Source organism: Dipodomys merriami, unplaced genomic scaffold, assembly GCF_024711535.1.
Source record: "Dipodomys merriami isolate MVZ:Mamm:240054 unplaced genomic scaffold, mDipMer1.0.p SCAF_412, whole genome shotgun sequence".
In the NCBI taxonomy this organism is placed as follows: Eukaryota; Metazoa; Chordata; class Mammalia; order Rodentia; family Heteromyidae; genus Dipodomys; species Dipodomys merriami.
In genome coordinates this window covers 818,569-845,623 of record NW_027205738.1, presented here as the reverse complement: position 1 = coordinate 845,623, position 27,055 = coordinate 818,569, and the positions used below count along the sequence as shown (strand labels likewise).

General features: G+C 50.5%; 2 protein-coding genes across 2 annotated transcripts in view; one reads left to right on the top strand and one right to left on the bottom strand.

The window, feature by feature from the left end:
• The first annotated feature begins 291 nt into the window (after positions 1 to 291).
• Positions 292 to 11,253, top strand: LOC138807146 (protein FAM151A-like). The gene is made up of 8 exons (XM_069992738.1): positions 292 to 487; positions 1,893 to 2,039; positions 4,922 to 5,074; positions 6,141 to 6,300; positions 8,640 to 8,864; positions 9,278 to 9,417; positions 9,986 to 10,126; positions 10,477 to 11,253. Exons 1-8 carry the CDS (start codon positions 385 to 387, stop codon positions 11,148 to 11,150), a joined length of 1,743 nt encoding a protein of 580 aa, XP_069848839.1. The 5' UTR covers positions 292 to 384; the 3' UTR covers positions 11,151 to 11,253.
• LOC138807145 (acyl-coenzyme A thioesterase 11) overlaps positions 10,975 to 27,055 on the bottom strand; it is a 39,508-nt gene continuing 23,427 nt past the window's right edge. The window contains exons 4-16 of the mRNA XM_069992737.1: positions 23,074 to 23,134; positions 22,119 to 22,217; positions 21,069 to 21,204; positions 18,997 to 19,153; positions 18,354 to 18,473; positions 17,185 to 17,329; positions 16,199 to 16,254; positions 15,281 to 15,347; positions 14,872 to 14,955; positions 13,727 to 13,860; positions 12,932 to 13,063; positions 12,253 to 12,379; positions 10,975 to 11,447 (exon numbers count right to left, since the gene is read on the bottom strand). Coding sequence (XP_069848838.1) covers positions 11,292 to 11,447; positions 12,253 to 12,379; positions 12,932 to 13,063; positions 13,727 to 13,860; positions 14,872 to 14,955; positions 15,281 to 15,347; positions 16,199 to 16,254; positions 17,185 to 17,329; positions 18,354 to 18,473; positions 18,997 to 19,153; positions 21,069 to 21,204; positions 22,119 to 22,217; positions 23,074 to 23,134 — 1,474 coding nt within the window. The 3' untranslated portion in view covers positions 10,975 to 11,291. The remainder of the gene's footprint in view (positions 11,448 to 12,252; positions 12,380 to 12,931; positions 13,064 to 13,726; positions 13,861 to 14,871; positions 14,956 to 15,280; positions 15,348 to 16,198; positions 16,255 to 17,184; positions 17,330 to 18,353; positions 18,474 to 18,996; positions 19,154 to 21,068; positions 21,205 to 22,118; positions 22,218 to 23,073; positions 23,135 to 27,055) is intronic.

The window sequence follows — 27,055 nt, the reverse complement described above, 5'->3', positions numbered from 1 at the left end:
GACCAGATACTTGCTCCCAGGAAATTGGGGGCTGAGCTAGGTCCCTCAACTTCTACTCTCAAATAAGTTGACTTGCAGGGTTGAGGTTTAAGTCTTAACACCTTCTACTGACTCTAGCTGTGCTCAAAGGTCATTTGGGGGAATGACAGGATTTTCTGCTTGGCCTGTTCAGAGGTAGGAAGGGTGAGGGCAAGAGGTTTAGGGCGGGGGAGGGAGGAGGGACTTCAGGAACTTCTTTGAGACAGCATCCCATAAATACAAGAGCTGCCAGGCCAAGCTGAGTGAGAGATAGGTCTTGTTGTAAGTTTCTACTTCCCACTGGATCCCAGCCACAAGGAGCCCAGAGAAGACTTGGGAAAGGGAACATTCTTCAAAGAGACCATCATGCCGTGCAAGAAGTGGAATCTTGTGGCCAGTGTCAGTGCAGCCCTGGTGGTAGCACTCATTGTAATGGTCCTGACCTTCACGCTTCGAGGCATCTCTCCAGGTAGGAGCTCCTCCTCTTGCCATTCTGACTGGCTTGTCCATTGCTCATCCTTACCTAACCAAGATCCTGTCCCCATCCTCTGCTCTTTGTCTCCTCCATACCCCAAAACCTATAGACACCCATCCCTAATGAGTGAGCCCCTTACCAGTTGCTGAAGGTCACCAAATCTCAGCCTTTTGCTCAGACCTCTCTCCCATGTTCCAAGTACTTTCCTTCTTTGGGAGCTGACCCCATGGCCTCCTCCATACCATGGATCCATAGACATCCTCCTTGCCTAGGGACTTGAAGCATCTACCACCCTCCCAGTGCCTCCTGCCTGTGCCCATCCCCAGCCGTGAGGCTCTGACTTCCCACCACCACGCATTTCCTCTACCCTCTTTGCCCACACTTCCAACCCTGCCCTATCCCATTTGTCAATAGCTACTTATTTGTTGTTAATCTACTTTTGTGTGCTGGTACTGAGGCTTGACTTCAGTGCTTAGGCCCTAACCCATAGATAGCTTTGTCAGTCATGGAGCTTGAACACAGAGCCTAGGCACTATCCCCAAGGCTAGCTCTCCACTACTTTGAGTCACAGCTCTATTTCTGGATTTCTGGTGGTTACCTAGATGTGAGACTCTTACAGACTTTCCTGCCCAGGATGGTTTAGAAACACAATTCTCCTATCTCAGTCTGCTGAGTAGCAAGGATTATAGGCATAAACCACCAGCATCCGGTTTTGCCCCCATAACTTTTTCCACTCAAGGCTAGCACTCTACTGCTTGAGCCACATACAGTGCCATCTGATTTTTTTTTGCCAGTTCTGGGGCTTGAACTCAGGGCCTGAGCACTGTCCCTGAGCTTTTGTTCAAGGTTAGTGCTCTACCACTTGAGCCACAGTCCCACTTCCAGCTTTTTTCTTTATGTGGTATTGAGAAATCGAACCCAGGGCTTCATGCATGCTAGGCAAGCACTCTACCACTTAGCCACATTCCCAGCCCCTATCTCTGATTTTTTTTGTTGGCTAACTGAAGAGTCTCATGGATTTTCCTGCCCAGGCTGGCTTCAAACCCACATCCTCTGATCTCAGCTTCCAGAGCAGCTAGGATTTCAGGTGTGAGTCATTGTCTAGCCACTCCTTTAGACAGCTTTGCTCTTTCCCACGGCCATCAGTTATGCTGTGCTTTCAGTCCAGAATCCTTCAGTCCATCCTTGTCAAATGCATTCTCATCCTTCATAGTCCCCTGTAAGTGTCCCCTTCTCTACCCTAGGCCAGCCCCCAGGAGCTCATACAGTTCCCTTTCATTCCCCCAGAGGCTCTGAGTGTTGGGTACCCAGTGTAGCCCAGGGAGGGTGATGAGATGAGAAATAAGGATCCTTGGGCTGGGCAATAACTCATTAATGAACCCACTGATATTCCTTCCAGGGTGTAAGGAAGATGCTGTCTGCCGCCCCGATGCTGACATGCTGGATTACCTGGCAAGCTTGGGCTACATCAACCGCAGGGACGGGTTGCTGGTCACCTGGTTCCACAGAGCCAACAGCAAGAAGGAGATGGAGGCTGCTCTAAGCAGTAAGTGCAGAGCCAGGATTGGCAGGCTGGGGTGGGGGTGAAGGAGAGGGAGGGGGAGCTGAGGCATGGCTGACACCCTGGCCACCACCAGGAGGAAATGGGCTGCAGGCTAAAGGACCTGCTCAGGTTGTGTCTCTGATCGCCAAGCCCAGGACTTGGACAGTTACAACTGACTCCAAAGTCAGTAATACTCTACACTTGCTCCCAGCCACCCCACCCTTGGCCTGTCAGGTGCTGACCTCCCCTGCTAAGGAGGCCTTTGCCCTCAGGGACTAAGGAAACCAGAGATCAGAACTGCAGGTTAGGATAAGCTCTAGATGCCAAAGCAGCTTAGACTTGCAGGGAGCTCATTGGGACAGCTTACCCCATGTTCTCTTGACCCCACTCTCCCCCACAAAACACACACACACACACACACACACACATACACATGCCAGGCACTGTGGTTCACACCTGTAATCTAGCCTCAGCAGGAGGCTGAGATCTGGGGATTGTGATTCAAAGCCAGCCCAGGCAGGAAAGTCCATGAGACTCTGATTTCTAACCACCAGAAAACCAGAAGTGGAGCTATGGTCTAAGTAGTAGAGCACAAGCCTTGAGCAAAAAGGTTCAGGGACAGTGCCCAGGTCCTGAGTTCAAACTCTAAGACTGCACAAAAATCCACATAGGATAGTGGGTCTGTAGGGACAACTGTGTAACCTGCTTCGTGGACAGCATTTTATAGACAAAAACAGGGATTCAGAAAAGCTAGGGGACTTACTGTCTGAAAGGAAAGAGGGTCACACAGGAGCCCCAAGGTGTTGGCCCTGACCTGTGCTTAGGCCTGTGGTTAATAGAGAAACAGCTTTTCCTTCCAGACAGTTGGGAAGCTTGCTGGTCTGTTTAAACCACAGAGATGCAGGGAATGGTCCCCAAACTGTAGATAAAGGGCACTGGTCCCATCCCCAGAGTTCCTGGTTCAGCTGCTCTGAGATAGGACAGAGAATTGTCATGATAAGTTTCCAGGTGATGTTGATGCTGTTGGCAGAGCAAGCTAGCAGCACTGGTGGTGCTGAGACATTGATCCTCCCGTTTCTTCCTAACATACTACCACCTCTCCTGGACCAGAACGGCCCCAGTACCATGCGGAACCTCAGCTGCCCTTTTATCTGTCAGGTGCCCCCTTCTTCTTTGGATCTGACTTCTCTATGCCTTACAAAATCCCAAACCACATGGCTGGATCTGGCTTCAAGTTGTCTGGTGTTAGAATGGCAGGAGGAGGCAGGAAAGGGAGGAGGTAGGAAGAACCTAGATTCTGGCTGCAGAAAGAACTTCTTAGAAACTTCATAATAGAGGCTTTAAAATGGTCTAGTGTTGGCTTAACTCAAATTCCACAATTAAGGAACAAGAAATCATCAAATCAGAAAGAATTAGAAAACAACCTAGGCATCATTGTTACCTAGAAACAATCAAAAGGTCCCTGGGATGTGGGTTAACCAAGTTCATTGTAGTCACTCAGCACCCTGCAGCAGGTATTTTCAGCCTTTTAGTTTTTCTTTTTTTGGACATGGGACTTGAATTCAGGGCCTGGGCACTGTCCCTGAGCTCTTTTGCTCAAGGCTAGTGCTCTACCATTTGAACCACAGCACCCCTTATAGCTTTTTTTGTTTGTTTGTTTATGTGGTGCTGAGGAATCCAGGGCTTCATGCATGCTAGGCAAGCACTCTACCACTAAGCCACATTCCCAGCCCAGCCTTTTTGTTTTAATGAGATGTATGGAATAATGTGAAAAAAAGTTTACTATGCTGAAACATAAATTATAAACTCAAGAGCTGTACACCAGTGTCTCACACCTACATTCCCAGATATTCAGGAGGCCAAGATCTGAAGGTGGCAATTCAAAGCTAGCCAGGCCAAGAAAGTCTTATCTCAAATTAACCACCAAAAAGTTGAGTTATGGCTCACATGGTTAAGAGTGCTAGCCTTGAGGAAACAAAAAAAAAACAAAAAAACAAAAACAAAACACCTAGGGATAGCACCTAGGTCCGGAGTTCAAATTCCAGGCACATAAGAATTACAAACTCAGGGCTGGGAAGGTGGCTCAGTGGTAGAGCGCTTGCCTTGCATGCCTGAGGCCCTGGGTTTGATTCCTCAGCACCACATAAGCAAAAAGAAAAAAGCCGGACCCCCCCCCAAAAAAAAAATAAAGAATTACAAACTCAGAGCAGTGTCATGCTATTTAAAACCTATGTCTAGACAAAAAAAAAATCATCAAAATATAAACTGTTGAAAATGTAGATGATGGGCTGGGAAGGTGGCTCAGTGGTAGAGGGCTCGCCTTGCATGCCAGAGACCCTGGGTTCGATTCCTCAACACCACATAAGCAAAAAGAAAAAAGCCAAAAGTGGAGCTGTGGCTCAAGTGGTAGAGTGCTAGCCTTGAGCTGAAGAGCTGAGGGACAGTGCCCAGGCCCAGAGTTCAGGCCCCATGACTGGAGCCAAAAAAAAAAAAAAAAAAGAAAGAAAGAAAATGTAGGTGATTTTTTTTTTTTTCCTTCAGTCATGAGGCTTGAACTCTGGGCCTGGGCGCTGTTCCTCAGCTCTTCAGCTCAAGGCTAGCGCTCTACCACTTGAGCTACAGCACTACTTCCGGTTTTCTGGTGGTTTATTGGAGATAAGAGTCTCAAGGTCTTTCCTGCCCTGGCTGGCTTTGAACCACAATCCTCAGATCTCAGCCTCCTGAGTAGCTAGGATTACAGGTGTAAGCCACCTGCACCCGCCTAGGTGAAATATTTTTTTTATCTTCCTGCTTTTCTGTATTTTTCCAGTGGTCTGTAACAAATGTGTAATATCTTTGTGGGAAGTTGTAGTCTTTTGCAGCACTGAGTTCTGCTTCTTCAACAGGTGATGCCATGGCCTTGGAAGCTGATGTCACTGTGGAAGGGCTCAACACTGTCAACGAGACAGGGGTACCAATCATGGCCCACCCCCCAGCCGTCTACAGTGACAACACAGTACAGAATTGGCTGGAGACTGTTCTGGCCTCTTCTCAGAAAAGTAAGAGCCCTCTATCCCCTCCCAGCTCCCCAACCCCTGCTCCTCACGCAGAGACTCCTCCACAAGGAAGCAAAGACTGTCTCCACCTCATGCAGTTCACTTCAACTTTCTCCCAATGGTCCTTATGCCCAGGCCCAGGGAGGACGAGGTGCGATGGGGAGGTCAAAGGGGACCCAGGTGAGGAGACATAGCAGTGCAGAGTAAAACTGTGCAGAATGGAATCAGGGTGTCCTTCCTGGAAAACACAACTAGATACTACTGCATGTTCAAATCCCAACTCTCCCCTCCACGTCCTGCAGAATCTAGGCCTTGCCCCTAACACTCCCTCCATAGCAGCCACCCAGCTGCTGTATATCTGCCAACTTGACCCCCCACCATGTTACCTTGCTCTTGGACCTCTTTCACTGGCTGTTCCCCGGATTTGGCCCTTCTGGTCTTGCCTTCATTGACACATAAGTGGTCATTCCAAAAGACCAATGTTGTCATAACCCTCTCCTACTTCCACCCTCCATAGCTCCCCAGTGTCTTGGCCTAGCTTTCATTTTTCTTTAACTTCCCAGCCTTTTCTTAGCCCTAGATGACATTCATCATACTAGGTCCTTTCTCTGTGCAAACACCCCTTCCTAGAGGCTGGGTGAGCTTCTCTTACAGGCTCTGGTGGATCAAGGTTCTCTCCATCTGCTCTGGGCAGGGATTGAAGCCCCTTTCTTTAGCTGTCTGTGTTTCTACCTCATGGATGGTACTTACTGTTCTAGAGATGAAACTCTACTCTGGGTCAGCTCTGCCTGTTTTGGAAACCCATCCTTCATACCCTGCCAGAATCTGTCTTCCTACTTTCCCCTGATCCTCATCACACACACACACACACACACACACACACACACACACACACACACACACACACACACACACACACACGCACACGCGTGCACACACACACACACACACACACCACACACACACACACACACACACACACACACACACACACACACACACACACACACACACCCCTGGAGAGGAGTCATGTCTCCCAGTTCCCAAGCCTTTGACCCTTTCCCCACAGGCATCAAATTGGACTTCAAGAGCATCAAAGCTGTGGGCCCCTCCCTGGACCTCTTGCGGCAGCTGACAGAAGCTGGCAGAGTCCGGAGGCCCGTGTGGATCAATGCAGACATTCTGAAAGGCCCCAACGTGCCCATCTCCATTGAGATCAATGCCACACAGTGAGTGTCCATGCTTCTCCTGTCAATATCTAACCCCAGGAGACCTTGTCAAGTTTGTTTCCAGTCCTACCATGTTATGTCACCTGAAGCCCTTAGCCTTGAAGGCCTTTGAGCTCTCTCTCTCTCTCTCTCTCTCTCTCTCTCTCTCTCTCTCTCTCTCTCTCTCTCCCTCTCTCTCTCTCCCTCTCTCTCTCTCTCTCTCTCTCTCTCTCTCTCTCTCTCTCTCTCTCTCTCTCTCTCTCTCTCTCACTCTCTCATATACTGGGATTTGAACCTAGAACATGGCATACTAGGAAAAGCTCTATTTCTTTTTTTTCTGTTGGTCGTGGGACTTGAACTCTGGGCCTAGGTATTGTCCCCGAACTCTTCAGCTCAAGACTAGAGCTCTACCACTTAAGCCACAGCTCCACTTTCAGTTTTCTGGTGGTTTACTGGAGATAAGAGACTCACGAACTTTCCTGCTTGGGCTGGCTTTGAACAAAGATCCTCAGATCTCAGCCTCCTGAGTAGCTAAGATTACAGGCGTGAGCTACCAACACCTGGCTAAGAGCTATTTTTGGAGCCAAGCCTCCAGCTCTTTCCCTTTCCTTTCTGATGAGCCTTCTCCCAGACAAGTTACCTTCAGAACCATCCCTGACATCCCAGGTTACTGAAGGACTTCCTCTGAGCGCTCTCCCTCCCTCCCTCCCTCCCTCCCTCCCTCCCTCTCTCTCTCTCTCTCTCTCTCTCTCTCTCTCTCTCTCTCTCTCTCTCTCTCTCTCCCCCCCTCCCTACACGCACGCGCGCGCGCACACACACACACACACACACACACACACACACTTCCTAGCGCAGCCCTGATTTTGTTGGGCTGTCACAGGCCCAAGACCTCTGTTCCCTCAGTAGCAAGCACAGGATTTGGCTCACTAGAAAAGTCTAGAAAGAACTCTGGCTCCCTCCCAGCCCTCCTGAAGGCCCAGCACTGCTCAGCATAGCCCTCCCACACACCAGCCTCATGGGCTCCACATGTAGAGAAGATACTGTTGATTTGATCCCTATGCAGCACTGCCAAGTTAGGGGTGCATTTTCCTCTTTTTCAGATGTGAGAGCTTACAATCATGTAAGTTACATTTTGTTGAATGTTATGTCTGTCAGACACACTTTCAAATACTTTATATACAGAACACCATTTAACTTTTACAATGAAAATGAAACAGGAACTGTGTTCATCTTGTTTTTTAATTTTTTTAAATTGTTACTATAAAGGTGATGTTCAAAGGGGTTACAGTTACATACATCAGGTAATGAGTACATTTCTTTTTGGACAATGTCACCCTTTCCCTATGCTCTATGCTATTCATTTTAAATGACAGGAACTTGCCTTTTTATCTGGGGGTAGGGTACTTGGGATAAGATCCAGGGTTTCACACATAAGGCAAGAACTCCATAATTGAGCTAGCCTTTTGTTTGTTTGTTTGTTTTGGTTTTAAGATAAGGTGTCACTTTGTAGTCAGGATCCTCTTGAATGGACACTCCTGAGTGTTGGAATTACAGGCATGCACTACAACATTCATCTTAACCTACATGCTCTTTATCCTCCATTTTCTGCCTCTATCCAGCCTATTTATTTGTCCATCCAGTATTTATTGTGCTTCTGAAATGTATTTGGAAAGCAGCTGTTAAGAAATGTACTTGAAGCCGGACACTGGTGGCTCACGCCTGTAATCCTAGCTACTCAGGAGGCTGAGATCTGAGGATCGCGGTTCAAAGCTAGCCCGGGCAGGAGAGACCGTGAGACTCCTATCTCCAATAAACTACCACAAAACCGGAAGTGGTGCTGTAGCTCAAGTGGTAGAGTGCTCGCTTTGAGCTGAAGAGCTGAGGGACAGCGCCCAGGCCCAGAGTTCAAGCCCCACGACTGACAAAAAAAAAAAAAAAAAAGAAATGTACTTGATGGCCCAAGATAAATAATGGCTCCTTTTCTTTTAGTACTGATTTTACTCACGTGGGAGAATTAAAAGGGACAACATTCTTTGCCTTTTAAATTTTTCATCAGAAAAATTCAAGTAAAATAACTTCAGAGACACATCTAGCAGAGCCCAAATCTGTAAACCTTGGGTCTATGATCCAGTCTCCTAAGCCCTGTACTGAAGGATTTGCTCAATAGGAATCAGGACATGAACTCAGGCCTCCATGACTCCGAAGTGCATGCCTTTTTGGTTGGGACTATGAGCAAACCCTCTCACTGTCCTTAGATCACAGATTCAATAGGCCCTACTGCTTCCTAGCTCTTGAGAACTCAAGAAAGGAAGGGGACAGTGTGGCTCTGAAAGACAGAAGGAGGCTCTGATTCTTGGCAGGTTCCTGGCACTGGTTCAGGAGAAGTATCCTGAGGCCACCCTGTCGCTGGGCTGGACCACTCTCTACGTGCCACAGTCACCAAACAACACCTACAATCAAGCTATGGTGGAGAAGATGCAGGCACTGGTGGGAGATGTACCTCAGAAGATCACCTTCCCTCTGCGAGCCGTCATGGTCCGGGCTGCCTGGCCTTACTTCAGCTGGCTACTTGGCCAATCTGACAGGTGAGAACCCCACAAACTCTTGTCACTACCCCCACTGGATCCAATTCATTACCAGGCTTGGAGAGATCCCAAAAGATCATCGCCAGTATAGTCCTCAGCTCCATCTGGTCCAACCTGCTGATGCGTATCACCAATGCCCTGCCTTTGGCTTATATATCCCTGGTGATTGACTGCTCACTATAGGATGGGGATGGGAAGGTAGGGGGAGGGCTACAACTGGTAATTCAGAAATAGGCACTGTAAGTGGGTACCTCTTTCCTCCCAGACCTCTGCTTTCAGGGAGGAGGGCTGGTGGGGAGCTGGAGGGAAGGTGCAGGTGCTCTACCCCTGGCCCAGCAGGCATCCACCTCTAGGCACAGGAGTGGGGGTCCTACTAATCCCAGGCAAGGACTGAGCCAACTCTCTGGATCTAGGTACTCCCTGACACTGTGGCAGGGCAGCCAGGACCCTGTGTCAGTGGACGATCTTCTCTACATCCGGGACAACAGCGCTGCCCACCAAGTCTACTATGACCTGTTCGAGCCAGTCTTGTCCCAGTTCAAGCAGATGGCCTGTAAGGAGCCTGGGAAGGGAAATGTGGGCTGGATTCTGAACAGGGAAGCCTTAGGGGTAGGCACTGGAGGAGAGTTATGTCCACCGCTTGGGATGTTAATTCTCTAAGATTCACAAATCCATGAAGCCAGGAGGCTCAGAGCCATTACTGAATGAAGATTCCAAACCTCATACACTTTCCATACTAGCATGGTTCCTCTGTGGACCACACCACTGTTGTACAGTACACCCTCTCTGCCCACAAATCAATGATCAGGTGTTTCTAGGCAAGCCCCTGTCCCCTCGACCCTGATCCCAGGACAGACTGCAGTCAAGCCATGTCAGAGGTCATATCCCTGACTCTGGCAGTCACCTAAGGGAGCAGGGCATGGATACCAGCTTGGGGGCCATTCAGTTCTAATCCCAGCAACTCTGCAGCTAATCACTTCTCTCTAGCTAGCGAAGGTGGAGGTGAAGGCTAGTCAGTGGGTTGCTAGGTAAGCTTGGAGGGGAATGCAGTAGCTGTCAGGTATACAGAAGGTGCTCCCTGAATGGCAGCCACTTCATCTGGTCGATTTTGGGTCCCATAGTGAATGACACTCGGAAGCGGACCTATTACACAGGCAGCAGCTTGGTCCCTCTTCTCCAGCTTCCAGGGGGTGATGGTCTGAATGTGGAGTGGATGGTTCCAGAAGTTCACAGCAGTAGAGGAACAACAATTAGCATCCCTGGTGAGTGCCCACAGCCCGGGAGCTCCGGACTGTCCTGTGCATGGCAACATCAGCCCGTGCCCATCCACACATTAGGTACAAAGACAGGCAGTGTGTCAAGAGCATGGCGCTCCTCAAGGAGCAGGCACAGGGCACAAGGTACAGAGCAGAGACATAAGGGTTAAGAGCTGAGCTGGCAGCGCATGCCAATCTGACAGCTAGCAGGCAGAGCACCTAGAACCCAAGCCCAGATCAACAGATTCTGCTGAGCTGACAATAGCTCTTCCTTGACCCTCCCCTCTGTCCCCTGCTGCCCCTTTTACAAGAGACTTTGGCATCCTATGGTAACCTGGACCTACTGCCTCTTTCAGATAGAGAAGGCATGATCCTGCTGGACGTCAGCCTCCAGAAAACTACAGCCAGAGACCCCGTGCCCACTGTGCTTGTCCCAGGTGGCACTGCTCTGACCCTGGAGTTGTGCCTGCTACAGTTGGCCACACGCCCTGGACGCTGGGGCATCCATGTGCACATAGTGGATCCTGCAGCCCTCTGGCCATCCCTGACCATCCTGGCACACCTCTCCACCCTTGGCCACCTGTCTCGGCCTGTGTGGGTAGGGGCTACAATCTCACATGGAAGTTTTGTGGCTCCTGGTCATGTGATTGGTCAAGAGTTGGTCACAGCTGTGGCTGAGGTTTTTCCCCATGTGACCTTGGCACCAGGCTGGCCTGCGGAGGTACTGGGAAGTGGCTACAGAGAGCAGCTGATCACTGATATGCTGGAGCTGTGTAAGGGACTCAGGCAACCTGTGTCCTTCCAGTTGCAGGCCAGTGCACTGAGCCAGAGCCCAGAGGGAGTTGTGGCCAGGCTGCTGGCATCCTCTCCCAGGGCCACAGTCACACTGCAGGCTAGCTTTGCTGGGAGCAGCTATGCAGCTGTGCGGGCAGGGTTGCTGGCAGCCAGGGCCGTGGACAAAACCCGAATCTACTATATACTACCCCAGGAGTACCGCAAAGACTTGCTGGCAGACTTGGGCAGGAACTGATCTTCCAGCTGACCAGTGCTGAGCCAGCTGACCTCTGCAAGGGTCAAGGCTCCCTCAGGAAGGTGGGGAGGCAGGACAAATAAATACCTCTGCTTTTTTTTTTTCTACACACTGAGTCCTTGGGGCCAATGGAGTAAGTACCTAGAGGGTCTGGAGGCTGGGGGCCAGGTCATTACGATTGTCCAAGAGAAAATGCTCGCAAGCCTTGAAAGTGGTGTAGAATTCTGAGGAGAGGCCAGCCACGTTGGTGGTCACATAGTTGAGAAGTCCAGGGATGGCCTGGCTATAGTAGGATACCTGCAAGCCAGGAAACATCACTCAGAAAAATGGGGTGGGAGGACATAAGGGAGCCCCAAGCATGAGGTCCTGGAAATCAGTTATAAATCCCCAAAATCTTAAGTGCTAAAATCTTAGCTGCTCTGTCACCACACACTAACACTAGGCCCTGGAGGGTAGGAACAGAGTCTTTAGAGCCTAGCACAAAATCTTTTTAAAATCAAGGTGCCACCCAGCCACCTTAGACATAGGTTTAGGGCTTATTCTGCACATGACAACCCTGGCTGAGCCCACTGCCATGTGACCACCTATCTCTGATTGGAATGTTAGGGTGTGCTACTTGTCAGAGGCCCTGCCTGGAACATTCCAGGGGGCTGTCAGAGGCTTTAGTCCAATGGTGGACCGGTTTTACGCGCACATTTTTAGGCTACTTCTGAAAAATCATGTTAGGAATGCTCTGGGGGAAACCATTGTGTGTGTGCGGGACATCTCTACTTCCTCAGATCTCAGCCTCCTGAGTAGCTGGGATTATGGGTTCAGCAGCCACTTGTGCCAGTTTCTCCTGCATTTTCAGTCATTGGCTATGGGCTTTTATGGGTCCTCAGAGACAAATCTTCCCTAGACACAGAGCCAACAAGTATATGATATGCCGTTTTTTATATCAGAACCCAGGCCATGAGTTTTCTGAAAGCCCCTATCAGGGTCTCTGAATTACAACACCCCTTTTGTTTACCCCTGACACTCCTAGTTTTTCCCAGGCTGGGAGGAGGAGGAGGAGGAGGATGGAGCACCAGGTCTGAAACTCCAGCCCAACATGGGGACTCACCTTAGTCAACTGGTCCCCCTCACGCCAGAGGCAGAAGCCGGAGCAGAGCGTCTCCCCACGCTGGTACTCTGGAGTTTCCCGATGTGTGGGCAGTGTGACTGACCTCAGTGCAATGACATAGGGGTCTCTGGGTGGCAGCAAAATGAGAAGGATGTGGGGATTGGCCACAGAAGGAGCTGAGGCCCTGCTCCCCTCCCTGGCACCTCTCAAAGCCTTGATGCCTGGCTCAGGACCAGGCTGAAAAGAGGCACCTGCAGGTCAGTAGCATTGGCTCACCAGGAACCACTGTCTCTTGTGGGTTTTCTGGAAAAGCCCCTCCACCATGAACATGCAAGGAAGGACTGTGTGCTTTGGGAATTTGCTGGTTCCTGTGGCCTGGCTATCCAACCTAGGGCAGAGCTGGCAGCCTCTGCAATGACAGGCTTTCAGAAGACAAGGGTGACCGCATGGGACCTTGAGCGAGGCAGCCTTGCTTTAGCACACAAGGGACTACACAGGAAATGCATTCATCTCCCACTTTACCCACAGTGGAACCATGGCAGCCCAGCAGGCTGGTGAGGTTGGGGCCTCATACCATGGGAAACAGCTGTGACTCCAAGCTGATGTACCCTCCCTGAGGAGAGAGGTGAGGCCTCCCCATCTGGCCACCTTTTGCACCCCACAGAGGGTAGGCACATACCCATTGTCACAGGGCTTCCGCCGTGAGGCCAGGATCACAAAGTCCCGGGGCTTGGTGTCCCCACCGAGAGCAGGGCTGATGACGTGGTAGATGGCGTCGTCCTCATCCACCTGCTGCACCAGCTCCACATTCCTGTGGAGAAGCTGGAGCTCAGGACTGGGAGCCCCACAGTCTGGGGGAGGGCTGGCCTGTAGGGATCCCCTGGGTGCTGTAGCCTCCTTGAAAAGCTTATGTGCTGGGCACTTCACCCCCTGTGCAGATCACAGGGGACAGCCAGGCCTAGCCACAGTGGACACATACATGAAGGCATACAAAGGCAGTCACACAAGCAAACACACAGCACACAGAGGCACACATATGCATGTACATAAACACAAAGGCACACAGGCACATGCATGAGTTTGCACACAAGAAACTATATAAACACAGAGGTAAACAAAGGTGCACATCTAAGCAAATGCAAACAGAGGTATACATCACCATGCATGCATACATAGGAACCTCCACATGCATACACAAAGGCACACACAGACATATACATATTGAGGCATGCACACAAGAAAATGCATATGCATAGAAGCACACAAAAGCAAAAAAAAAACCAAAGAACACACAACCTAACACACAGCTTCTGCTCACTTTAAGTGCAAGCCCACTGAAGGCCTGCAGGCTCAGAGCACGATGGGATATGCTCAACAGGAGATCTCCATCACCCCCGTTCCAACCCCCAATCCTGCCCCCCCATCCCTGGCCAGGCCTTGCTACGCTCTGACAGCGCCCCCACCAGGCCCTTACCGGTAGTGCTTGTCCCACTCTGGCCTCCTTCGCAGGTCAGAGAGCAGTATGAAAGCCTGGGCTGCATCTACCTGCACCACCATCTCCATGTGGAAGGAGAAGAACTTATCCTCCTCCAGGGTGTACAGACAGACCTGCAAGGGACAGAGGGAGGCCTCATTCCTATGCCCCTTTCTAGACTACACTGAGGTAAGCTACTGTAAGATGCTGGTGGACAAGGCTGGAGGACACGTGATGAACCTCTCTGACCCTCAGCCGTATCCCTGCACAAGTGGTTCTGGGAGAGGATTCACAAATGAACATGAAGTGCTTTAAAGGACAGTGACTGAGGCCACAGTACAATGGCGCTTCAGAGCCTCCGCCTCCAACCCCTAGGTGAAGTGACTTGTAGAAAGGCACTGACAGGAGTGGCAGAGCCCAGTGTGACAGGGGAGGAGACTGACTATGATATATTGCTTGCATGTGTGGAACTCTCATAGCGAAATCCTTCCTTATACAACTAACATAGGATAATTTTTTTAAGTGGCAGAGCCCCAACCTGTGGTTGTCTATATAGCCGGGGCAGAGGTTAAGGAGAAAGCAGCTGCAAAGAGAGCAGTAGACCAAGGTTGGGTGAGAATGGGAATGGGAAAGCTTGGGGCTTCTCAGCCAGACATCAGTGACTCATGCCTGTAATCCTAGGTTCAGAAGGTTAAAATCTAGAGGATCACAGTTCCAAGCCAGCTTGGGCAAAAAAGTTCATTAGACTCCATCTTCAAAATCTAGGCTCTGAGTTCATACCCCAGTACCACTAGAAAGAGAGAGACAGAGAGAGAGAGAGAAGAAAGAGGACCGAAGGAAGGAAGGAAGGAAGGAAGGAAGGAAGGAAGGAAGGAAGGAAGGAAGGAAAGAAGGAAGGAAGGAAGGAAGGAAGGAAAGGAAAGGAGGGAGGGAGGAAGGAAGGAAGGAAGGAAGGAAAGGAGGGAGGGAGGAAGGAAGGAAGGAAGGAAGGAAGAGAAAGAGAGAGGGAAGGAGGGAGGGAGGGAGGGAGGGAGGAAAAAAGAAACACTTCCCTACACAAGAGGTCCAAGAGAGCCCTGTTACTCGCCACTGACCACTTTTGGACACTAAGAAAGGAGAGTTAAGATGGGTGGACAGTCAGCTACCTGACCACTCTCCGAGGACAGAACCCAGTTGTCCTTAGCCACAAGCATCTTGAGTGAGGACACATTGTTGTAGCTCAGGTAGACCTAGGAAGAGCACAGAGACAGAAAGTTACCCATTGCTCCAGACTCCAGCCATATTAGTGCAGGGAAAATTGGACCCTGAAGGGGCAGGTGCTGTAGCAAGACCCTGGACTTTAGGAGAGGAGGTCCAGTCCCTCCATGTAACCCTGGAAAAGTCACTCCACTTCCTGCTAATTGGGACACAGGCAAGCCCTTTGTGAATGGGGGCAACATCAGGCAACATAGAAGATTCCCGGTGGTCCATTCCCTTCAGGTCCCCTCCCAGCCCGCTCAGGCCAGTAGGGGAGGTAAAGGGCCTCCCTGCACCCCTGGGACACTGGGGATTTACCTGGTTGCTTGGGTCCCAGGGGACAGAGAGAGGCACCTCCGCCTGCTTACAGGACACAATGTACTTCCTGGGAGGAAGGAAAGATAACAGCGTGGGCCTCTTGGAAGGACAGTGACAGTGCTGTCCACGCGCTTTACCACCAGCCAGTGCCCAGACCCAGCAGGGTGGGGACTCCTGCCTTGTGGAGAAGTGTGGACACACGGAACCCAGAAAATAGCAGCCACAGCATGTGACCTTAGACAGCACCTGAGGCAGCTGAGAGCAGACCAGCCAGCGAGGCAGCGTGGGACCGAGGCTCCAGCTCTACTCCATTGCTAATGGAGTACACCTGTGTCTCAGTGTCCCCGTGTGGAGCACAGTGCATAGTATATGGCAAATGCTCCAGAAGTGTGTGTGTGGGGGGGGGGGGGTGCGCGCATGCGCTCCAGTATGGGAATTTGTACTCAGAGCCTAGGTGCTGTCCCTCAGTTTTTTTTACTCAAGATTGACACTATGAGCTGTGACTCCACTTCCAGCTTTTTGATGGTTAAGTGGAGATAAGAGTCGCCAGTGCAGGTGTGAGCCACTAGTGGGTGTCTGGCTATGCATGCGGTTCTTGTTCACAATGGTATGGATCCTGAGGCAGGCTTCCAGCACTCTATAGGCTTCAGTTCTTGAGCTACTGTGTCTCCTATCTAGACCTTTCTACATCTGCCCTCTCCGCTGCAGAGTCAGGGGATGCCCACAGGATTTCAGATCAAGATGTAGCTAGGTTCAAGGCGGACTGGTGATTGTGCCACCTGATTCCTCTGTTCTCAGTGTCCCCACCTGAACAATGAGCCATAAGACCATTGTGTGGTGAAATGCTGCACAGACCAGCCCCAGTGCAGCCCAGGAGCAACCATGAAGAGACACACTATCCCCCTTCCCTCTACCCACCTGTCCAGGCGGATCTTCTTCCTGGCACTGGCCTCTCGGTATCGACGCTCACCCTCCTGGGAAAGAATCAGGGATGGCTGCAGCAGGTAGCCTCACCCCTGCCTCTCACTGTCCCCTGGGGCTGGAGGAAGCTCAGCAGGCCAGACAGAAGGACAGGTCTCACTGGGACAGCTGGAGTTCAAACACTCCAGCCAGGGAAAGTTCAGAGCTGCAGCCCAGCTCCCCTCCGAGTCTCGTATAACCTTGGGAACATCAATTCCCCTGACCAGCCTCAGTTTCTTCCTCTGTAATATGGCTATCCTTAGAGGATGTACACAGTGGTACCCCGAACACCCATAAACCAGCCCTCCCCACCAAGTGATGTCCTTGAGTTCCCCCCACTCTTCCCAGCAGCCCCTGAGCTTTGCCCACTCGGTCCCTAATCTCAAGGAGGGCACAGAGGCTCGCAGAGCTCTGGGGTTTGCCCAAGGTTATAGAGTGTGGGGCAGAGCCAGAATCAGGACTCAGATGCCCATCTTGGAAGCCCACCTCTCTACCTACCACCACCTCTGCAGCCCCCACCTCATGATTTCTTCAGAAAGACAAGTGCCCCGGCAATGCGGGGTGCACTTCCCACTCTCACCACCAGCCAGCCATGCCGCCAATGGAAACTAAAGCTCTCTAAAGGCCCCATGAGAATGTGACAGGGGTGAGGTTCTGAACCCCTCTGCCCCCAAAGCCAGAGTTGTCCCCAATTCTGCAGAGTTGTGCAGGGTTCTTAACACCCAGTATCCACCAGACCCTTCTGACAGCCCAGAGTTCTGCCAGGCAGAGAAAGGTACCCTCCTTCACAGGGGACTCACAGTCACTCAAAGCTGCCTGTGCTTCAGCAGAGGAGCCAGCCCCTCATTCCCCCAGGCCCTGACAGGGATGGGGAAACCCTCACCCCATCTGAGCAGAGAGGGAAAGGAGGTGGGGTAGGGTGCCATGGTGCTGTCCCCACTTACCCCAGGCTGGGGCTTAATCCAGGGCAGCTTCAGAGGCTGGTCATCAGGGCCCAGGACTACAAAGGTCATGAAGGCACTGTTGATGTGTCGCCGATGGCTCTCAGCCTCCTGGCGGTAGGCCTCCACACACACACCCACCTCCATGCTGGGACAGGGAGGAAAGGAAGGCTGCACTCCTGCTGTCCACCTTCCCCAGGTCACACCCAATCTTGTCCATACACACATAGAGACACAGACATGCGCAAACCATGCACACATACCCTCCTGCAGTTCTTACAGCAAATTGGACCACAGCCCACTGAAGGAACCTAGGAGTCTAGTGTTATCAGTGCTAGCAGAGCACCTACTGTGTGCCTAGCCTGGGGAGACATAAATATGAAGAAACCTGCCAGGCTTATGCCTCTGGTTGGTAGCCAGGGCAATACACACACACACACACACACACACACACACACACACACACACACACACACACACACACATTCCATAAGACTCGGTAGCCAGGGCAATACACACACACACACACACACACACGTTCTATAAGACTCTTATCTCCCTACTTAGCAAAAAAGCCAGAAGTGGGAGTGTAGCTCAAGTGTGTAAACTGCCTCCCTTAAGTGAAAAACTAAGGGACAGCACCCAGACTTTGAGTTCAAGCCCCAGTACTGGCGCATGTGCACACACGCACACACACACACACACAAAAGGTGCAGTCAAACTTGAACCCACATCCCCCACCTTTAATGATGCCATGATGGTCTCTGAAATCACCAAAAACTATGCTTAAAGTCGGCTTTCATGGGAGAGAGGTATTAGAATTCAACCCAAAGGAAAGGACTCTGGGGACTCCTGCTTTAGAAAACACAGGGAGAGAGATCTGAACACTGAACACTGACAAGAATAAGCCTGGAGTCTCCAGTGACAAGAGCAGAGGAGAGAGACACACGCTGAGCATGTGGAACACTCTGAGACACAAGCCCAGGGCCTGGGGATCCTAGGGGAGGGGCCCTGACCTGGCGCCGAGGGCTGCTGAGCACAGGTGATACGCAAAGAGTGCTACGCATCAGGCAGGGCTCAGCCCAAGTCTTCAGGGTGAAGGGCTCCTAGCAAGTCTGAGTTAGTCTCTTCTAGGTCAGGATGTGCCCACAGCCCCTTCTTCACCCCCTCACCTGTGCTTGAAGGCGTTGTTCACAATGGCCTTGAGCACCAGTCGGTCCCCGACCTGGGAGGGGCCTCGGAAGTGGAACATCTCGATGGCCTTCAGCGTTGGGTGGCCCCGGCAGAGCCGGCTAAAGCAGACAGGGGAAATGGTCCGGCTTCAGCTGCCAGCTTGGGGCAGCCTCCTCCTGCCCTAGGCTGTCTTAGTCTGGGACCTCACATACTGCCTTCTCCCAACCTATTGACAGATCTGCACAGTGGCAGTCCCATTTCATGGCTTGGAATACTGCGGTCTATGTGCATGGCTAGAGAGGAGCTCAGTTTAGGAGACAGAAGAAAGCCTGGAGCAGAGCATGAGGGCAAATAATGTCACCATTTTCCTTTGCAACTTAATAGTTGGTGTCCCCACTTTTACACAAAAACCCTGCTGTCGCACAATACTACTTGTTATCTGAGGCCTGCTGAAGCACACCTCCTCCAGCAAGTTTTCTCTAACCTCCCAGACCCTCACCTTCACACTTACCACCCAGGCTGCCCCAAATGCTATTGCTAAATGTACTCTCCCAGGGTTAACCACAGAGGAAGGGCCTGAGGCAGACTTTAGGATGAGATGAGGAAGAATCTGCCTGGAAGAGGGTGTGGACTGCGCCTCACCTGGCTGCAATGGTGGCCACATTCTCCATCCACGCCATGATCTGGCCCCCAAAGGTGTTTCCCTGATGATTGGCATGGGGAGGCAAGACCAGCTCCACGCTCTCTACACGCGTTTTCTCTGCTGGCACCATGTGACTGCAGTCTCTGCTGCCCACATCTGGCCAGGGAAGAGACACACAGAGGAGGCAGGAGGGTGAGACACTCCCCACAGCTGATCCTCCTTGGGTGCTACAGCATTCTTTCCACCCTGGGACTCAGTGCCCAGGAAACATGGGCACACACAAGCTAGCCCTGGGTGAGGAATGGGAGGATATGGGCCTGTCACAGTGCCAGGAGACAAGATCTAGCAGCCTGAATGCCAGTCCCAGCCTACACTAGCTGTGGGACCTCAGGCAGAACCAATACCACTCAGCTGCCCGTCTCTTAATAGCCAGATGTCAAATCTATCCCAACAGGACTGTGTGAAGGTGGCATGTGGACATGGCTATAAAGTACTTAGTTCCACACTCAGTGACTCTCCCTCCCATCCTGAATGATTTTTTTTCTTTTTTTTTGGTCAGGCATATGGGGCTTGAACTCAGGGGTCCTGGGCTTTGTCTGTGAGCAGTTTTGCTCAAGGCTACCACTCTACCACTTTGAGCTATAGCTCCACTTCCAGTTTTCTGGTGGTTAATTGGAGATAAAAGTCTCATAGAATTTCCTGCCAGGGATGGCTTTGAACCTTGAGCCTCCGATTTCTGACTCCTGAGTCCCTAGGAATATCATCAGCACCTGGCCCATGAATTATCTTTTTTATTTGTCCTGAAACTGCCTCTCTTTGTTTCAAGGAAGAACTCATGTTTAGAACATTCTAGATATTGGTAAAGAAGCCCAAGATTCCAATCTCTGGGCCTTAGCTAGACAACAACCTCTGTCAGGAGCACCTTTCCTGTTCTCTGTGAAAATCCTGGCAGGATTTTAATCAGGCCTTCATGTACTGATTCAGGACAAGTTCCAGGAGACATGAGGAGGGGGAATCAAGACATAAAAAAACATGTCCCTTTGGGGTAAAAATCGAGAACTAAGTAATACATAGTATACTTAAAGATGCAGAGAATACACCTGGAAAAATATTTTTAAAAAAGTAAAAACAAGTAACTAGTTGTTTCTGGAGAAGTGGCATGGGTTTTTGGATAGGAAGGAGTCTTGCTTTTTAACTGCATCTTCTTTGGGGAAAGTACATACTTACACAAAAATACTCTTAAATTATCCTAGAGATCTCTGGAATTTAGACTTTAAAGACACACTCATAGAACAGACACACTGATACACACACTCACACACAGAATTTGATTGCAATTTGAATTATTTGCAGAGAGGGAGAAACAAAGAGGAGTGGAGAGAATGATGAAGAGTGAATAATATCTGAACATATTCTGTCTATATATTTTTTTTTTAAATCCAGCTGGGTTCTGGTGGCTCATACCTGTAATCCTATCTACTCAGAAGGCTGAGATCTGAGGATCATGGTTCTAAGCCAGCCAGGGTGAAAACAAAAAACAAAAAACCATGAATCTCATATCTCCAATTAACCACCAAAAGGCCAGAAGTGGAGCTGTAGTTTAAGTGTCAGAGTGCAAAAAAGCCCAGGGACAGCACCCAGGTCTTGAGTTCAAGCCCCAAATCCACGCTATAAAGAAAAAGAAAATCCTACAAGTCTCACGGGGCTGTAGGTCCGGCTCAAGCTATACAAAGAGCTTGGCTGGCAAGCACCATGCCTTGAGTTCAAACCAATTTAAAAAAGAAACACCTCACAAGTCTCTGTAGCCCAGATCAATACTACCTTCTGAAATTCTTTGGCTCCTAGAGGTCCAAAATCATTCTGAGGGGAATTCCCATTCATCTCTACACCATTCCAAATGCTGGCCCAGCACCCTGCTTTCCCAGACTTTGCGGCCAAGAAGGCTAGTGGAGTCCTGAATCACCAGGGGCCAGAGAGGTCCCTAGGATATTCCTCTTCTTTCCACCCACAGGCTCAGGGCAGGGGACAAGGAGCAAGGGGGCAGGGGTCATGCAGGCTACAGGCTACTCACCATCTTGGATGGCACAATGGGCCAGCAGGTCCTTGATGGTGTCCGCATAGACCAGCCTCATGCGCCTGCGCTCAGCTGCTACACCATGTTCAGTCTTTTCCTCCTCTGTCCTTGGTATGACCTGTTTCAGCTTCACCTGTTGGCCAGGGGACAAGTGGGGGCTACTCAGGACAAGATTTTTCCTTTTCTTTTCTTTTCTTTTTTGTAATTTGCCAGTACTGGGGCTTGAACTCAGGACCTGGGCACTTTCATTGAACATTTTTGTGCTCAAGGCTAGTGTTCTACCACTTGAGCCACAGCTCTACTTCCAGCTGTCTGTGGTTAATTAGAGATAAGAGTCTCATGGGCTGGGAAGGTGGCTCAGTGGTAGAGTGCTTGCCTCACATGCATGAGGCCCTGGGTTCCATTCCTCAGTACCATATAACAGTGGTAGAGTACTAGCCCTGAGTTGTAGAGCTGAGGAACAGTACGACATAACAGAAAAAGTTGGAAGTGGCGCTGTGGCTTAAGTGGTAGAGTGCTAGCCCTGAGCTGTAGAGCTGAGGGACAGTGCCCAGACCCAGAGTTCAGGCCCCATGACCAACCAAAAAATAAATAAATAAAGTCTCATGGACTGTCCTTCCTGGGCAGGCTTTGAGCTGTGATCCTCAGATCTCATACTTCGGAATAGCTAGAATTACAGACATGAGCCACCAGCACTCCACTCAGGACAAGTTGTCTAAAGCAGCCCAAGGCCCTGTTTTCTACAACTACCTCATATCTGAGGTTGACCCCCTCCCCAGGCTGCCACAAGGTTTAGGGCCTCCTCTCTTTTGTGGCCACCTTCCTGCTTCCACCTTCACCTCATACATCGTGTTTATCTTCCTAATGACCCTGCAGGATGCAGGGTCTTGGGCAAAGACCCAGAGAATATGGGGTCACTAGAACATGAGGAATGCTGGTGTGAGATATATAGGAAGAGCTGGGGGAAAGGAGAAGGAGGAATGGAGCTGGATCCCTGGCCTGGCCTCCCGTGACAGGCAGCCCAGAGTGGCAGGAGGCACGACCTACCTTGGAGAGCTCCCGATGGGCCACAAAGGTGGCCAAGGCCTTACATACACTCCACTGCTTCTCAGAGCACAGGTCCTCGGAGGTCACCTGGATGCCCACCTAGAGAGGTAGAAGAGGCAGGTGGGAGGAGTGAGGCCCGTGCGCACGACACTGGCAGTGTCACCCAGGCAGGGCCTGAGTGACAGGTTTCTCTCTCATCTGCCAGACCTGGAAGGCCAGGGACCTCAGTTAGTTCTGGCTCTTGTCTTTGGCTTCCGGAAAACCTTGGGCAACTCACTTGCCTTCTCTCGTCTTGATTTCCTCATCTGGAAAATTGGAGGGGTCACAGCCACCCTGGAGAGTTACTGAGAGGATTAACATGGGGCCCCTATTCATGAAAGGGATTCAGTAAGTAAATGTTGGCTAAATTTAGAAGGTAGATGCCTGAGGTGCCTAGGGAATACCTGGGTATTTGAGGGGTTCCCAGGGGCAGAGGCAGGCCACTGCTATCCAGCCTGGATGACCGGGTGAAGCAACCTAGGCCCAAGGCATTCCCCTGCACTCAAAGTGTTCCCAATGAACATCCCATACCTACAACACAGGAGCCCCAGTACACTCTAAGAAGAGTGAGCAGAGCCTTGGGAGGTGAGATAACGGCCAAAACTCAGCACTGGCCCACTGGAGCCACTGGAGCCCTGGACCAGACAGCTCTGCCAGCCTCCATTCCTATACCACAGGCTACCACCGGCTACTGACTGACTGGCCGGCCCTGACAGCATCCAGGAAGTTCAGAAGCCTGAGGCAAGTCCCTTTCCCTTCCCAGGTCTCTGTTTTCCCTCTGTGCAATGGAGCATTGGCCCAGAAGGTTCTGGGTTCTCACAGCTCTATCAGATGGCTCAGAACTCTGGGCCAGGGGCTGTGAGGACAGAGAGGAGGACAGCCATCTCCCACCCCCAGGCAGGGCCACCCCACACACCTCCATGCTCGAGTTGAAAGCTCGGTTCACCTTGGCTTTGATATTCACCACTTGGCCAACACTGGAGAGAGGAAAGCAGGTGGTGAGCCTTCCAGAAAGGACAGGAGAGGGAACTGGGGACTCTGATACCCGTGGCCTATGCGGGGTGGGGGTGGGGGTGGCTGGCCAGAGGCTCCAGAACACATTCACATCGTTGATATCACCAAGACACCCAGCCAGTTTCACCAGCCATCTTATGAAGCTATGTGGCTGATGTCTCCCCTTCCTGCTTTTCTTTCTCCCATCCAGGTAGTGCTGAACTTCTTTTTGCCCTTGGCTCTCTCCTCAGGGAATCCCTCTTGCACACCAGTCACTCTCCAACATTTCTTCCCATAGGCTGACCTCTGTCTCCCAGCCCTTATGGCCACTGCAACAATGGCCATGTGGCTATGTCGTTTGTTTTTGTTTTCTCTTGTTTTGCAGTACTGAGGGTCAAACCCAGAACCTTGTATACCAGGTAAACACTCTACCACCAGGTGCACCACCTGCCCAAAGGGCCATATGTTTTGCTCACCTTTGACTCTTGAGTCTCAGGACATAGCATCATGTGGGTCCTCCCTGAACAGTGGCAAGCTAAATCAATAAATTTACATTTATTGAATGTCTACTAAGTGAAAGAGTTGAGAGAGAGAGAGAGAGAGAGAGAGAGAGAGAGAGAGAGAGAGAGAGAGAGAGAGAGAGAGAGAGAGAGGGAGAGAGGGAGAGGGAGAGAGGGAGAGAGGGAGAGAGCAGACAGGGAAAAGGAAAGGTTTTCTTTTTTGGTAGTATTAGGGTTTGAATTCAGGGCCTTGCATGGAAAAGGAAACATTTGAAGAAGGCCCACTATTTGCCAGGTACCATTTCTGAGTCTCAAAACAAGTATGACAGGTGGGTCTAGGAGGGATTAAACATCAAGGAGGTTAGCCATTTTTCCCAAGGTCACTCAGCTCACGGATGACATGGCCAGGATTCTCAGCTGATTGTGTTAGCTGGTACCATTCCCTTTTTTTCCAGCTGTAGCCCATCATCACTGTCATCATTCCTACCCATCCCCAGGGAGCCAGCATGCTGCCCTGTGCCTGACTAGAAGCAGTAGCAGCCCAGCTCGTGCCCAGTCAATGGGCTGTGGGGGTGAGGGCAGGAGGCTGACAGCCAGTCACCATGTGACCTCAAGCAGCCCTTTCACCTCTGTGCACCTCAGCTGGTGAACATGCAGCACACAGGACTATCTCCTCCCGTGCCTGAAAGGCTCCATTCCCAGGGGCCTGCTGGTCAGTGGGCTGCACTGAGTCACAGAGGCCTATCGGATTCCATAGTGCTCGACCTTGACTGTCACACCCCAAGAGTCATGTCACCTCTCAGGGTCTTTCCTCATGAGGAAGGTACAGAGAGCTTATGTGCACTGCCTGCACCTATAAGGACAGGGAGAGAGGCAAGGTGACTCAGCCAGCACGAGGCCTGGCACTGTGAGCCCCAGGAGCTTCCCCAGTGCTGGCACTCAATTTCCATGAGTGTTTTTTAGGGGCACTGACATAGAGGAAGATCATTTGTAGGAGACACCTGCTAACATGCGGAGGGACAAAGTGCCATGTCTACAACTCACTTTCAAATGGTTCAGAGATAGACCAGACAGAAAAAAATCTGCCCTGTTATTTATCCATTTGTAGATAAAGCAAGCTGAGCAAAATGCTAATTATTAAATCTCAGTAACAGTGACCATTTTACTACTCAGTTTTCTATATGCTTAGAAAGGGCTGTGTGTGTGTGTGTCTGTGTGTGTGTGTGTGTGTCTGTGTGTGGCTGTGTGGCTGTGTGTCCTGGGGCTTGAACTCAGGGCCTGCACGCTGTCTCTGGCAAGGCTAGCACTTTACCACTTGAGTCATAGCTCTTCTTTTGTTAGGTTTTTTTTTCTGGTTAATTGAAGATAAGTACCTCAGATTTTCTTTCCCCAGTTGGCAACAAACTGCAGTCCTCAATTAAAATGAGGAACTAGCCGGGCGCTGGTGGCTCACGCCTGTAATCCTAGCTACTCAGGAGGCTGAGATCTGAGGATCGCGGTTCAAAGCCAGCCTGGGCAGGAGAGACTGTGAGACTCCTATCTCCAATAAACCACCAGAAAACCGGAAGTGGCGCTGTAGCTCAAGTGGTAGAGTGCTTGCCTTGAGCTGAAGAGCTGAGGGACAGCGCCCAGGCCCAGAGTTCAAGCCCCACGACCGACAAAAAAAATAAAATAAAATAAAACAAAATAAAATAAAATGAGGAACTAATAGCCATGACCTCATAATGTTGCTCTGAGTATCAAATACATTCATATATCAAAAGGAATTCTAAGCCAGGTACTAGTGGCTCATGCCTGTAATCCTAGCTACTCAGGAGTCTGGGATCCAGAGAATCTAGCCAGCCCAAGCAGAAAAATTCTCAAGATTCCATCTACAAAATAACCAGCAAAAAGCTGGACTAGTTACATGGCTCACATAGTAGAGGGCTAGTCAAGAAAGAAAGCCAAGTAAATATGAGGCTCTAAATTAAACTCTAGTACCAAGGAGGGGAAAAGATATCAGAAGTGGTTCACTAATTGTATCAAAGGTACCCTAAATTTGTAAGATATCCATAACAGGGGAACTGGAAATATGATATATGGGAACAAAGGAGGCCAGACACTGGCCAGACACTGATTCTCACAGCCAGTGGTTATATTCAGAAATTTCTCTCTTTTTTCGTAAATCTGAAACTATTGTAAAATAAAAGGTATCTGAGAAAGTATAACAAAGCAGCCACATGCCAGATCTCATTATGAGTGTGGAATGTCCCACATTTTTGTTGTTGATGTGCTAGGGATCAAACCTACGGCTTTGCCCATGCTAAGCAAACACTCTACCAACTGAGCTACACTCATAGCCCATTTTCTCATTTCCCGTGGACATGATGTTTCTTACATCTGCCTCTCCTGCAGACTAGAAGCTCCTGGGCTCAGAGATTATACTCCAGGGAACTCTGCTTTCAATCACAGCAAGGCCGTGGTCCAGAAAGATGCCCAACTAATTTTAAGTACGTCATGACTAACTGATGGGTACTGGGACTGGCTAAGCTTTCTCCTTAATGGTGACACCCAAAGCACCTAGGCAGGCCTGATAAGGCCTATGCACTTGATGTCCTAGGTACAGGCAGCACATTTAGGAGCAGGACCAGAGATAAGAACTCTGTGCGCAGGCCCTGTAGCCTGTGCTGAACCAAGGGCTTAGCATGGACCTTTCATCCCAGAAGCAGGATAGTGACCCAGTGGCAAAGCCCTGGGAAACAAGCTCTGTGCAGTGGAATAAAGAGCTTTCCAACCAGTACCCATTACTGAATAAAGAAGAAAATCCAGACCTAGGAGTGCATGCTTATAACCCCAGCCCTCAGAAGACTGAGGTAGGAGGATTGCAAGACCCCCAACTACATTTAAAAAGGGGAAAGGGTCCACTTTCATAATGAATTCCTCACAGTATAAATAGGATGGCTGGCTAGGCTTTGCCAAGAGTCCTTGTCTAGGGCTTCTCTGCAGAACAGTAACCACTGACACACAGAGAACACAAGTCTGAACTCAAAAGTCATTGGGCACTGATGGTTCATGGCTGCAATAATCCTAGCTACTCAGGAGACTAAGATCTAAGGATTGAAGCTTAAAGCTTGCCCAGGACAAAAACAAAAAACAAAAAAAAACTAGTGAGACTGGTTTTTTTTTTGGTCAGTCACGGGGCTTGAACTCTGGGCCTGGGCACTGCCCCTCAGCTCTTGGGCTCAAGGCTTGCGCTCTACCACTTGAGCCACAGTGCCTCTTCCAGTTTGCTGAGTGGTTTATTGGAGATAAGAGTCTCATGGACTTTCCTGCCAGGGCTGGCTGTGAACCATGATCCTCAGATCTCAGCCTCCTGAGTAGCTAGGATTACAGGCGTGAGCCACTGGCGCCCGGCCTATAGTTAAG